Source organism: Centrocercus urophasianus, unplaced genomic scaffold (genome assembly GCF_019232065.1).
Source record: "Centrocercus urophasianus isolate 14NV4802_14NV808 unplaced genomic scaffold, USGS_Curo_1.0 seq_33, whole genome shotgun sequence".
In the NCBI taxonomy this organism is placed as follows: Eukaryota; Metazoa; Chordata; class Aves; order Galliformes; family Phasianidae; genus Centrocercus; species Centrocercus urophasianus.
Window position 1 is genome coordinate 3061299 of NW_024884900.1, and position 12490 is coordinate 3073788.

At 55.9% G+C, this 12490-nt stretch overlaps 2 protein-coding genes and 1 long non-coding RNA gene across 6 annotated transcripts; 1 reads left to right on the top strand and 2 right to left on the bottom strand.

Annotated features, from left to right (window-relative positions):
* Positions 1 to 197: 197 nt before the first annotated feature.
* Positions 198 to 5261, top strand: LOC122166424 (multidrug and toxin extrusion protein 1-like). The gene is made up of 17 exons (XM_042830187.1): positions 198 to 398; positions 517 to 618; positions 772 to 840; positions 997 to 1145; positions 1229 to 1271; positions 1354 to 1398; positions 1662 to 1759; positions 1921 to 2018; positions 2674 to 2787; positions 2873 to 2940; positions 3163 to 3271; positions 3361 to 3436; positions 3505 to 3574; positions 3842 to 3974; positions 4254 to 4348; positions 4602 to 4737; positions 4829 to 5261. Exons 1-17 carry the CDS (start codon positions 261 to 263, stop codon positions 5029 to 5031), a joined length of 1746 nt encoding a protein of 581 aa, XP_042686121.1. The 5' UTR covers positions 198 to 260; the 3' UTR covers positions 5032 to 5261.
* On the bottom strand, positions 1517 to 4891 carry LOC122166426. The gene is made up of 3 exons (XR_006170805.1): positions 4707 to 4891; positions 3341 to 3643; positions 1517 to 1770 (listed from the first exon to the last, which is right to left on the bottom strand). It is a non-coding gene; the product is annotated as an uncharacterized LOC122166426 (long non-coding RNA).
* Positions 5262 to 6632: 1371 nt separating the features above from the next.
* ALDH3A2 (aldehyde dehydrogenase 3 family member A2) lies at positions 6633 to 12427 on the bottom strand. Of its 4 annotated transcripts, none has more exons than XM_042830346.1 (12): positions 12308 to 12427; positions 11820 to 12006; positions 11389 to 11620; positions 11220 to 11305; positions 10239 to 10447; positions 9971 to 10088; positions 9713 to 9854; positions 9435 to 9601; positions 8884 to 8983; positions 8517 to 8752; positions 7895 to 8018; positions 6633 to 7599 (listed from the first exon to the last, which is right to left on the bottom strand). In XM_042830346.1, the coding sequence occupies exons 2-11, from the start codon at positions 11979 to 11981 to the stop codon at positions 7938 to 7940; spliced, it is 1533 nt and encodes a 510-aa protein (XP_042686280.1). In that variant the 5' UTR covers positions 11982 to 12006; positions 12308 to 12427; the 3' UTR covers positions 6633 to 7599; positions 7895 to 7937. The 4 variants fall into 4 exon arrangements, with proteins under 4 accessions (XP_042686280.1, XP_042686282.1, XP_042686283.1 ...); XM_042830348.1 differs by lacking the exon at positions 12308 to 12427 and adding an exon at positions 12173 to 12264; XM_042830349.1 differs by lacking the exon at positions 7895 to 8018 and having other exon boundaries at positions 12308 to 12424.
* Between the last annotated feature and the right edge of the window lie 63 nt (positions 12428 to 12490).

Consider the following 12490-nt stretch of genomic DNA (forward strand, 5'->3'; position numbering starts at 1 on the left):
AGGGACGATTTGGGAAGGCTCAGCTCCTACATCACTTTGTGCTGAGCTCCTGGGCTCCTCTGCAGTGGGACGCAGGATCTGCGCCGCCCAAAACCCCGCTCCCTGCCCTGCCCATTGCTGCTGGCCACACGCAGCCAAGACAGCCAGGCTGAAGTTCAGCCCCAGGTTACACATTGCTCACCCTGTCGGGGCTGTGGCACCCGGCAGCTTTAACAGAGCGCGGAGAAAAGGGAACGTTTCACTCCTGGCAGAGCGGCAGAATGAAGCGGCCCGAGGAGAATGGCATCAGCGAGGGGACAGCTGACGGCCGTAACAAGAAACCTCGCTGGATGCAGCGCCTGATCCCAGGCAGCTTCTGGGAGGATGCTAAGAAGCTGCTGGTGCTGGCAGGGCCGCTGGTAAGGACCCAGAGAGGGGAGCAACCAAGGGCTGCCAAACATGCTGCCCTCCTGTCCGAACCTAGAGGTGACCCTCACACCCATCTCCAACCTCTACATCTCCTCTCCTCATGCTCAGATCCTGATCCAGCTGCTGATTTTCCTGATACACCTGGTCAGCTCCATCTTCTGCGGCCACCTGGGCAAGGTCGAGCTGGCGTCTGTCACACTGGCCATCGCGGTGAGCATGCTGTGGGGCTGGGATATGGGGATGGGTGGCTGAGACCTGCAGGCAGAGGGGACAGAGGAGACTTCAGCCTCCTTTGAACTGTTTTCACTTAAAAACTGTTTCACTTAAGTACTCACTTCTCTCAGTTTGTATTCCCATTTCCAGGTTATAAATGTCACTGCCATCTCTGTAGGATACGGTCTGTCTTCAGCATGTGATACCTTGATATCGCAGGTGGGTGTCATCGCCCTGGGGCCACCCACCAGGGTTTCAAGCATCACCTGGTGCTGCCGAGCTCCAGCAGCCATCCCATAACCAGGAGTACTAAAGTCCAGAGGAAACACCGAGCCCTTCCCAGGAGCAGAGCTCATGCCGTGCTCTCGCCCTCAGACTTACGGCAGCAGGAACCTGCTGCGCGTGGGGGTGATCCTGCAGCGTGCCATCATCATCCTCCTGCTCTGCTGCTTCCCCTGCTGCGCTGTGCTCATCAACATCGAGCAGCTCCTGCTGCTCATCCGCCAGGACCCTGAAGTCTCCAGGTTGGGTGGTCTCCAGGGGACGCTGCTTTGGTGGGGTGCTGGTGGCCGTGTCCCTCGCTGACCGTGCCTCTCGTGTCCCCCAGGTTAACCCAGCTCTATGTGATGGCATTTGTCCCTGCTCTGCCGGTAAGCCCTGGCTGCTGGCCGTGTGTTTTGCACCTTTCCGTCCCAGCACTGGCCCCAGCTCATGCGCTTGTTTGCTTTCCAGGCGGTGTTTCTGTATAACTTGGAGACCAGGTACCTGCAGAACCAGGTGGGTCCCACACCCCATACCCACCCAGGCTCCTCTCAGCTCAGGGCTCCCCCAACCCCACACCCATACAACATCATGGAGAGCTCTTCCAGAGAGATAAATCCCTCTACCCAGTGGACTTCCATCCAATGTCCCCATCTCAGAGCTATACCTCCAATGCCAGAAGTTTCCTCTCTTGTTGTTAAAGCTGTGGGGAGGTGGGGGCTGGTGGGGTCTTCCCACGGCCATGGCAGATGGCAGCCCCCGTTCACCCCTTGTTGCAGATGATCATGTGGCCCGTGGTGCTGAGCGGGCTTATTGGCAACATTGTCAATGTGATCGCCAACTCCGTCTTCCTCTATGTGCTCCACCTGGGAATTGTGTGAGTAATGCCTGCAGGGGGAAAAATGAAACCCAAAAGTCATTTTTGGGGACACCACAGCAGCAGCCACAGCCGGTGCTCCCAGGGACATCAGGCTCCAGCACCCCAAACCCAGGGAGATGTGAGCACGATGCCAACAGCCTTTCTCATTTCCTTTGCAGGGGTTCTGCCTGGGCCAACACCATTGCTCAGTATTCTCAAACCATTTTCTTGTTCCTGTACATTGTAGGCAAGAAGCTCCATGTGAAGACATGGGGAGGTAAGGCATCTCCCTCCAGTTCCTGCTTGACGCATGCATTCGTCAATCTTCTACCGCTTCTTCTGAGTGAGCTCTGTTAGTGCTGGAGGGGAAACATTAACCCCAGCCTGGGGATGCTGTGCTGCTCCAGTGGCAGCCTGGCATGCAGGCGTTGGCAGAGCGCCGCGCAGTAACCATTAATTGGGGAGGAAGGAAGCCCTTTGTCAAGGTGTTTTAGGGTTTGGCCCAGAAGCCGGATGAGCGCAGGCGTAGGCATGAGGTTGTCCTCAGGTGCACTCATCTGGGAAGGATGAGCTGAGCGTTGCAGCTCAGTTTGTATGTGCAGCTAGAGGTCACATGGAGCCCATGAGAATTATGCCGGGGGCTCAGCTAATAGCTCCTGGGGTGATATTTGGCCAGTCTGGCTTCCATCAGGACGGACCATCTCCTCCATAGAATCATTAAGGTTGGAAAGACCAACAAGATCACATGCAACTACCAACCCATGCCTGTGACTGCTCTAGACCATGTCACTCAGTGTGACATCTTTTCTTGAACACCTCTACAGACAGTGACTCCATCACTTCCCTGGGCAGCCTGTTCCAAAAACATCAACACATCTTCTGAGAAGAAACCTTTCCTAATATCCAACCTCCAAACCCTCTACTCTCTATAGGATGGTCCAAAGAGTGCCTGCTGGAGTGGGACAGCTTCACCTCCCTGGCCATCCCCAGCATGCTCATGATGTGCATCGAGTGGTGGACCTATGAAATCGGCAGCTTCTTGATAGGTCAGCAGAGGGAGGGGGACTGCCAGGGTGAGATGGGGCACTGTGGTTATCACAGGGGCTGAGCACCTGAACCTCCTGCCCCCAGGGCTGCTGAGTGTCGTGGAGCTGTCAGCACAGTCTGTGATCTACGAGGTGTCTGTCGTTGCCTTCATGGTAAGTGATGTGGGTTTTGGGTTCAGATCGGGCTCCCTAGGGTCAGTCCCAGCTCAGATACAGCCAAAGCTCAGCTTCACTCAGTTCCATTCTCTACATCTCCCCTCTCCGTGCTCAAGTCCTTCCTTGCTTCTCCCTCCCCTTCCCACGGAGTAGATGACCAAAATTAAGCTGATGCTCCATTGTCCTTCCTGCCACTGTCTTTACCCCCTGTTGCTGCAGATCCCCCTGGGGCTCGGCACAGCTGCCAGTGTGCAGGTGGGGAACGCTCTGGGCGCCGGTGACATTGAGGTGGCCAAGAGGTCCTCCTCCACCAGCATGCTCTGCACAGGTCAGCAGCAGTGCTCTGCCCCATTCTCTCTCTGCCCCAGGCCCCCCATTGCCATCAGGATGCACTCACCTCCTTGCTTTCCTTTCCAGGAGGGTTTTGCGTTGCTGTAGGAGCCATTTTAGCTGCCACAAAGGACGTGCTGGGATACATCTTTACCAATGAAAAGTGAGAGCCCCCAGCTCCCGCCATGGATGCTTGTTCCCAAAAAGAGACTGATGGCTCTTTGTCTGCAGGGAGATCATCGACTTGGTGGCCTGGGTCATGCCTGTCTACGTCGTCTTCCACTTGTTTGAAGCCATGTGTGTAAGTCCCTGGGAGTGCTGCTACTTTTAGGAGGGGATCTTGGTGTTGAATGCACGAGAAGCGCCGAACCTGCAGGATGGGGCAAAGAGAAATGAGCACTGGGACATGATTTGGTGGGCGTGGTGGTGATGGCTGACGGTTGGAGTGGATGAGCTTAGAGGTGTATTCCAAACCTAATGATTCTATGAAGGGAGGCAGAGAAAATCTTGTATTCAGAGCTGGTTCACAGCCCCAGATTTGGCCCCATCCTGCTCCCTCTCCCCGCAGTGTGCCTGTGGTGGGGTGCTCAGAGGCACAGGCAAGCAGAAATTCGGTGCCATCCTCAACGCTGTGAGCTACTATGGTGTGGGACTGCCCTTGGGAGCCGTGCTGCTCTTTGTGGCCAGGATTGGCGTCATAGGTACTGCCTCCCCCAGCCCCCATAGATGGATGCGGCTCCCTACTGCTTCTTCTGCCTGGCTCTGCAGTGCTGCTGGGGACTGCAAGCACTGGGGCAGACTGGAACAGTCAGTGCACTGCTGAGTGCCCTAAATCACCCTGGGAAAAGCCACTGCTGCAGCTCTGCTGGGCAGCCCCATTCCCACATTCCTGCTGATGTCCCCATTCTTGGCACGCTGGCCCTTCTCAGTTGGGTCTGCCTGGTGATGTTGCCCAGCTGACACCAGCACACCCCCGGCAGGGCTGTGGCTCAGCATGCTCATCTGCGTCTCCATGCTCTGCACCTGCTTCCTCATCTATATCTGCCGCATGGACTGGAGGAAGGCGGCTGAGGAGGTAACCATGTGTGCACCCATCCACTGGGATGGGATGGCAAAACCCAGGGCTCCGTGTTTGGGACCACGATGCTCCTTCGCGTTCTGCTTCCTCCCAGCACCTCGAGATGCCCCTCCGTGCTAACAGCTCTGAGGTTCCCACTAGCTTTGGGGAACTGGGGCATCCTTCACTGCGCCATTTCTGGACGCACAAAACACGCATAGGCACTGCAGGTGAGGATCCCCCCCCTGGCTGAGTCTCATTGCTCCCCCAGGCTCAGCGCCGCGCAGGAGTGACCCCGCAGCCGCTGGAGGAGGAGCAGCAGCAGCAGAACGCCGCACCCCACAGCAAGGGGCCAACCCTGATGCCCCACACTGACCTCCCTGCTGCAGCGGTGCGGGGCTGCGTAGGTACGGCAGGGGCTGGGGATGACGGCTACGTGCCTGCAGCGCGCAGATCTCTGGCAGAGGCTCACGGCGACCTCTCCTCATCTCATTGCAGCGGGAGTGGATGCTCAGAACGGCGTGGTACTCACGGGCATCACCAGGACGGATGGTGCCAACTTCCAGGAGGAGCCGCGCTGTGCGCTGCCGGGCGCTGCGCCCACCTGGGGGCTGATCCTGCGGCGGGGATTGGCGGCGGCCGCGGCCATCGCAGTGCTCGCGCTCGGCGTTGTGATAAAGCTCGTGACCGGCAAACACTGACCTGCGGAGGGGCTCAGGGATTTGCTTTGGGGACCGAGGCCCCTCCTGGCGGATGGATGCGCAAAGTACAGACCGGACTGCACCTGGACGTCCCGTAGAGTTCAGCCCTTGGCAGCATCTCATCGGCTTCTGCTTGGGAACGGCCCCGCAGCTGCTCCGACTCCAGGAGCACGGCTCTGGGCTGCTGCACCGAGCAATGCAGGCGTCCCCTTCCTGCCCTGCTGCTGCTCTCAGCCTCAGATCGGAGCTGAGCTCACATCACTGCTCTGACAATGCCAAATAAAGAATGAACTCAACAGGGCTCATCCTTTAGGCACTGCCCTTGGGACACCCAGATGGCTTCTGCAGTGAAACAAGGCTTTATCCAGCAAGGGTCAGGCTCCCCGTTCAGCACTATGAGGTGAAAGACGACCAGTGCACCAACAGAACGTAGAAAATCCCATTACAGGTGAGATTGCCAGCTGCTCAGCCCAGGCTCCCATCCATAGCACACGCTGTTGGGCTCACTGCTGGTATGAGGCAGCTTTATGAGGGATCACGTGAGACATGTTACACAGCCAGGCTCAGCAATGAGTGACCTTCCTCCAACATGATTCCCCCGAGCCCAACAGCTGCTCCATGGGCTCCTCTCTGCAGCGTGGAGCAGGGACTGCTCCTTTCTGCCCGCACCACTGGGACGTGGCCAAAGGTTTGAGGCTGCAACAGCTCAGCAGCAGACTGAGTTTTCCGGGGCTCCTTTGCTTCCACTCGGTCAGTTGGTAGAGAAGAAACTGTAGCAAAGAAGTTCAGCAATAGGAATTCAGGATGAAAACGATGGGTTATGGCTCTGCTGGGTGCAGGGAATCCTTATCATAGGGCCATTACCTGCAGAAGGACAGACAGGCTGGGTGTCCCCAGGGGGAGCAGAGCCCCACAGAGCAATGGGGTGATGGTGGGGAGTCAGGTGGGGCTCAGGGAACACAGAGCACCACTCAGCTGTATCACCACCGCCACCGCAACGCCCAACACAGCCAACACCATCAGCCCAGTGCACAGCAAGTTACCTCAAGGCAGTTTTCTGCCAGCTGTCTCCCAGGCAGAGCAAGTAAGCACAAGCCCTGCTCCTACACAGCGCTCTCCTCCCACGAGAGGATGTTTGGCCCTGGCCCAATGCAATCTGCCCTTCACCCAGCCATCCCCTGGTGCTGTGAGCTCACAAGCATCAGATCCCAGCTTGCTGCTCTGTGTGATGGGAGGGAAGTGCTGCTCCTTCACTGCAGTGCTGCTCAGGCACTGGGGACCCTCCAACACCATTCACAACCAAACCACTGCTTGCTGCTGAAGGCGTGAAAGTGATCCCACTTGTCCCAGGAGGGCAGACTGAGTGCAGGTGGGACACACTTATGGGATGGATTGGCACAGAATAGGGGCAGAAGCAGCCCAGCCACTCAGTGATCCCCCCTGACAGCAGATCACCGCGCTGTGATCTGTGCTGCTGTGCTGGGGTGGAGGCACACGGGAAGCAGCTGCCGCCTGCACACATGTGCCAAGTTCAGCCGGAGCTGGGGTGGCACAGGACAGGCAGGATTCCAGAGGAGATTGCAGTGACTTACCACACCTGCTTTCTTATTTAAATTCTTAGTATTTATTTTATATTTGCAAAATAATTCATTACAAAGCCTTAGCATGTGGATTTTCACCAGACGCAAAGAAATCCCCGCTACTGCGTAGTGATCACAATTTGCTAAGAAATGCAGCCAGTCATCACTTCCAGATTTCCTTTGAAGAACATTTACAGGGTCCTCCCACCTTCAATTTCCCCACCACCATCTCCCCTGATTAGAACAGGTCCCATGTCATAACCCAGTGCAAGACCATAGCAGACCCAGAAGCTCAAACACATTGGGGTACACAGTCCCAGTAATTGCTTTCTCCTGTTCAGGGGTCTCTTGTCATTAGTAAAATACAGGCATGGCACTTATCTTCTTTGTAGTCTATCACATAATTGCTACGATGTGCCCCACTGCCCCCAAAAGGAGTCAGCCTGCACCACCCAACAGCTGTGGATGATTCTGGCTCACAGGGACCCAGGAATATTCCACCCCAAGTAGATGGCAGGTGGGAATCTCACCCCATTTATTCATAACCGACACTGTCAGAACAAAGCATGAGCCAGCACACCAGCAGCACAGCCTGTCTCATACCTGTCACCAAGAATAATGCTGGCTGGAGCACAACAGAAGTGACTGATCCCAGAACTGCAGGGAAAACACTGCCAGGCCAATTACAGCCGAAACACGAGCTCCTGTTTGTCAGTGGATGAAGCCAGGCAGTTTGGTGTAAGACAGGGGGTGTCAGGTGCTGTATTTCTTGCTCTTCAGTTCTCCTTTTGAGAGCTCGTATCCACTGGTCCCTCTGTTTCAGTGTGGCTTGTCAGTAAGCAGGAGTCCAGGCTCAACAGCTCACAGAAATAACCCAGCTCAAAAGAAAAACAGGACTGAAGTGAAAGAATCAGACACGAAGTGAGCGCCCAAAATATGACTTGCACACAGGTTATGGCACCTTCTCCTCTTTTCAGCAGAAAGCCATCTGTGAAAGCAAAACACAACACCACCCTCCTGTAAGGGTTTTGCTGAAACAAGATAAACTTCCTTCCTAGACCAATCTGAAGCAACTCTCCTTGCTCCCCTTGATGTCCCCAGGGTGCCACCACATCCAGCTCATCTGCCTCCACCCCTGGGCATGCTGGTTATCTCAGACACTGTGTGAGCTGCAGGGGAAGGCGCTGCTCCCCAGTGCCAGGAGCCCCCCACGTCCACTGCTCTAACAATGCTTCACCCAACCTCAACCAGGTCTGCATACGGGAAAAGAGAAAGGCTCCTACCTCACTGTAACAGCAACAGCAGTGCTCTGAAACCTGCTCCTCCTTAACACACACTGAGCCAGCCCAGCCTCTGAACAGCCAGCACAACCAAGAGAGCTTTTCTCTTCAGCACAGACTGGTGATTCTGAGAAAACCCAAATGATTTCGAGATGCTGTGAGCTCCCCCCTCCACTGAGGTGTTCACCTAAACAGGGCTTGCTTCCCTAGCTGTTACTTCAAGGCCAGTCATTGGCTCTTCTACCTCCTCCTGGACTCAGCTATGCAGGCTGATTATTTCCTCCTGCTTGTTGGGCTCCTGTGCTTCTGATCACAGCTGTCTGAAAAAATGGACCACCCCCATCTGCCTCTGCAGGGAGCTTCACACAAGTGTCACCACCCAGGACAGAGAAAGAAACAGTACAGAAGGCAGGGAGATTTCTCTGAGGATATTTTTGTTCTAGGTGTCATTGGCAAGAGTGAGAAATAGATGCTGATCATTTCAGGTGGGCCAAGCATAAGTGTCAGGAGACAAAAAAAAGCAGACCAGGCTCTAAGAAAGGTCTGAAATTGCAAAGAGAGGACGTGCAGAAGGTAAAACAAATTACTCATGCACTCAAGTAGAAAGCAAAGAGCCACAGCTCACCTTTATCACCAATGCTGCCACAACACCCAACAGGGCCAGCATGATCAGTCCCACACGGCCCTTGTTAAATCGCTTCAGAATAAAGAATTTGGCCCAATCCAACTTCTTCTGGCTGCTGGGAGGGTACCGGACCCTGTTTGTGCCCTCCATCTTCAGATCCTTGATCAAGCAGGAGCGGTGGTGGGAGAAGGTGTCAAAGCTGTGTTTGCCGTGGTAGGCGCCCATCCCGCTGTTCCCTGAGACACAGAGCATGGCCAGACCACACTGTGACCTCAGCTGGTCACACTTGTGGCCAACAGCAAACCAGCCACTGCTGTTCTAACAAGCAGCAAGTCAAAGTGCTTAAAGAGGAGCTCTGGTAACTTACCAACACCACCAAAGGGCAAGGTGGCGAGGAAGAAATGCATGATGACATCATTTCCAGTAACGCCCCCGCTGGAGGTTTCTGAGATAACTCTCTTGATTAACTGAAAGAAGAGAAAACAACAGCAAAAAATTACAAAGGCCCAGAGGAGACAAGCAGGACTGAGAGGGGAGCATGGGCGGCCAGGCCATCATATTAATTTTCTCTCGCTGACAACTCAATCAAGCCCTCTCCATGCAAAGCTAACTGAAAAGTTGGAAAGACTAGAGCTCTTCCCTACAGCAAGATACTAAAAATACCAAAATCATGAACAGCTACATGACATGCTAATCACCAAACAGGAAATTCAGCTGTTATCCTTCTGCTTCATAATGTCATGCAAATTCAGAGCCCTTCGGCATGCACCAGGCAGCTCTGGGAACGTGAGACAAATATTGCAATCCACAGAAAACAGGAGCCAAAGCAGGTCCTGTGGGGAGCTGTGCCTAGGGCTGCTGCACAAAGAACCCAAGTGTGCAGAGCCAGCATTGTGGAGGAGCAGGGCCCCAATCCACCTTCTTGTCGTTGGAGAAGACATAGAGTGCAAGCGGCTTCTCCCGACGGTTGATGAACTCAATGGCTTCGTCTACGTTCTTCACAGACACAATGGGCAGGACTGGCCCAAAGATCTCTTCTTCCATCACCTTGGACTCCGCAGAAACGTCCGTGAGGATGGTGGGTGCTGAGGAGGGCAGGAAATGTGCTGAGCACAGATGGTGTCAACACAGGACTGGGGGCTGCTGTCTGCTTGCCAGCCCCCCACTCTCCCCTGCCCAACACCTGGCACAGGTACCTATGAAGCAGGAGGCCTCATCGGTCTCTCCCCCATGGGCAATCTTCTGCCCTTCCAGCAGGCCCATGATCCTCTTGAAGTGATGCTTGTTGATGATCCTTTCATAATCCGGACACTTCTTCACATCCTCCCCATAGAACTCCTGCCATAGCACACAGCACAACCAGCTTAGCAGCAGCATCGGGGCTGCCAGGATAGGAAATGACACCTCTGGGGTGAGAGGAACAACTGCCACAGCACGAGAGCTGCCACGCTCACCTGCAGCGTTGCCTTAATGTTCTCCACCACCTGGCTCTGGATGGATGGGTGGCACAGGATGTAGTCTGGGGCAATGCATGTTTGCCCACAGTTCATGTACTTCCCCCATGTAATCCGCCTGCAGAAAAAAAACAGAGAGGGGTTCTCTGCATCATCTTTTCTAATCCCACCGCCCTGTCAGTAGCACCACTCGGGAACCTGCGGTCCCTCAGAGCCCACACACATCCCTCCACCCCACTGCTCAGCCCCAGCCCCACGGCAGGCTGACCTGCAGGCGACGGCCAGGTCGCAGTCCGTGTCGATGTAGCAGGGGCTCTTCCCACCCAGCTCCAGGGTGACAGGTGTCAGGTGCTTGGCAGCCGCTGCCATCACGATTTTGCCCACGGCAGAGTTCCCGGTGTAAAGGATGTGATCAAACCTCTGTGTCAGCAGTTCTGTGGTCTCAGGCACTCCCCCGGTGACCACCGGGTACAGCTCCTGTACATACAAACAAGAGCCCTGCATGTACCATGATTTAAAGCAATTAAGTGAGCAGCTGTCCATAAGGCCATGCCCTCTGCTTCTTCCAATTAAATGAAGTTTTATTTACTACACTGTCCCAAAGAAATGAGAAAAAAAAAAAAAACAGAGCTCAAGACCAGGGCTGAGTGAGGCTGAGGAGCTCCTTCCACACTTTAAGACTTGGAGCATAAATGACCAGCAGGTATTCCCTTTCCTCAGCTCTCACTCCCCACCTAGAGAAAACACTCACTGCCTAGAAAAAACACACATGCTGGAGCCATGCTGTCAAGAGGAAAACTCTGGGTGAAACAGTGCAGCAGATACCAAACAAGAAGAAGGGAAAACACATCGGGCTACCAGCACAGCAGGACATGAATACCAGAGCCAAGTGCTGCTAAGCAAGCAGTCTGATCCACAGGAACAGCACAAACCCATGCCTACAGGCCAGGTCCCAAAAAGAAGGTATTGCAGAGAGAAACACCTGCGCAGCCCTTAATGCTATGATGAGCATCAAAAAGAGGGCCATGTTGCAGCACGACTGTGAAAGCACAATAGGTTACATGAAAGCAGGAAGAATATAGCAGTATGCCTGCATCCTCTACAACCAGTTCAAACATTCCTCTCTCTCCTACCTATGTCCTTTTGGTGATAAGAGGCAAATAATTCAACTCTAACCCACAGCAGCCACATGAAACCAAGGCAGATATTTCCTCGAGGTATCCAAACACCAGGCACCAAGTGTACTCACCGGGTCCAGGTACTGAGGGAGGATGTCGGCGATCAGCTGGGACGTGTGCGCACTGATCTCCGATGGCTTCACCACCACCGCATTGCCTAGGAGACACACACAGCCCTCGTGCTCCTCTCGTGCCCCCACGCAGACCCTCATGAGGGATGCGGGCCGCGGCAGTTCCCACCTGCGGCGATGGCCCCGATCAGCGGCTGTATGACCAGCACGAAGGGGTAATTCCAGGCTCCGATCACCAGCACCACCCCCAGCGGCTCGGGGTTGACGTACGCCTCGTCCCGGAGCGTCAGGAGGTTCTTTTTCACCGGCCGAGGAGCCGCCCACGACGGCAGCTTCTCCAAGGTCAGGGCCAGCTCCCCCAGCACCCCCATGATCTCGTGGCTGTAAGCGTTGTGACCGCACTGCAACGGCACGGATCGGGGACGGCTGGAAAGGCGCCCAGCTCTCTCCCCCCGATGGGGGAAACCTGGGTCGGAGGGAACCTTAAAGCCCGCCCGGCCCCAACCCTGCCCCCAGCACGAGCTCCGTGTCCCTCGGGGCTCGCACAGCTCTGGGCCTCCCCGCCCCGTGAGGGACAAACGACGGCCCCGAACCCCAAACCTTGTGCAGATCCGCCCCGATGGCCGCCAGGATCTCCCGCTCCTTCTCCTGCACCATCCGCTGCAGGTTCCTCAGCTGCTGCAGCCTGAACTCAAGCGGCCGGCTCCGACCCGAGCTGAAGGCGGCTCTCGCCCGGCCCACGACCTCCGCCATCCTCCCCATCACCGCTCAGCGCTCAGTCAGGAGTCTTGGCAAAAGTTTAGAGAATTGGCCACGCTCGATACGCGGAAAAGTTCCGAAGAGAAACGCGCGGCGCACAGCGAGGAGCAGCGGGCCGTGCAGGGCCAGGACGGCCCCTCAGGACCGGGGGGTTTCCCGCCCCACAGACCCCGGCCCGCCCGCACCCCGCTCACCTCAGCGCGGCCGCTTCCGCCTTCCGGTCACGTGACAGCGCCACGCACCACCTCCCAGCTGATGGAGCGGGGGGCGCGCGGGGAGAAGGAAGAGCGAAAATAGGAACGAACCGGACCCTAAAAAAACGAACGTACCTTGGGTCTCACCGTGAGGTTTGCTGCCTTCGCTTCTGTCCGGCAGCAGCAGCGCAGCCGGCCCTGAGCCGTGAGCCGGGTGTGGGCTGAGCTCTCGGTGCGCCGGACCGGGGGGCAAATTCCAACCGCGCTCCCTTATCGGAGCAGGGCAGTGCCGCGGGGCGGCCTTCACCTCCCTGCTCT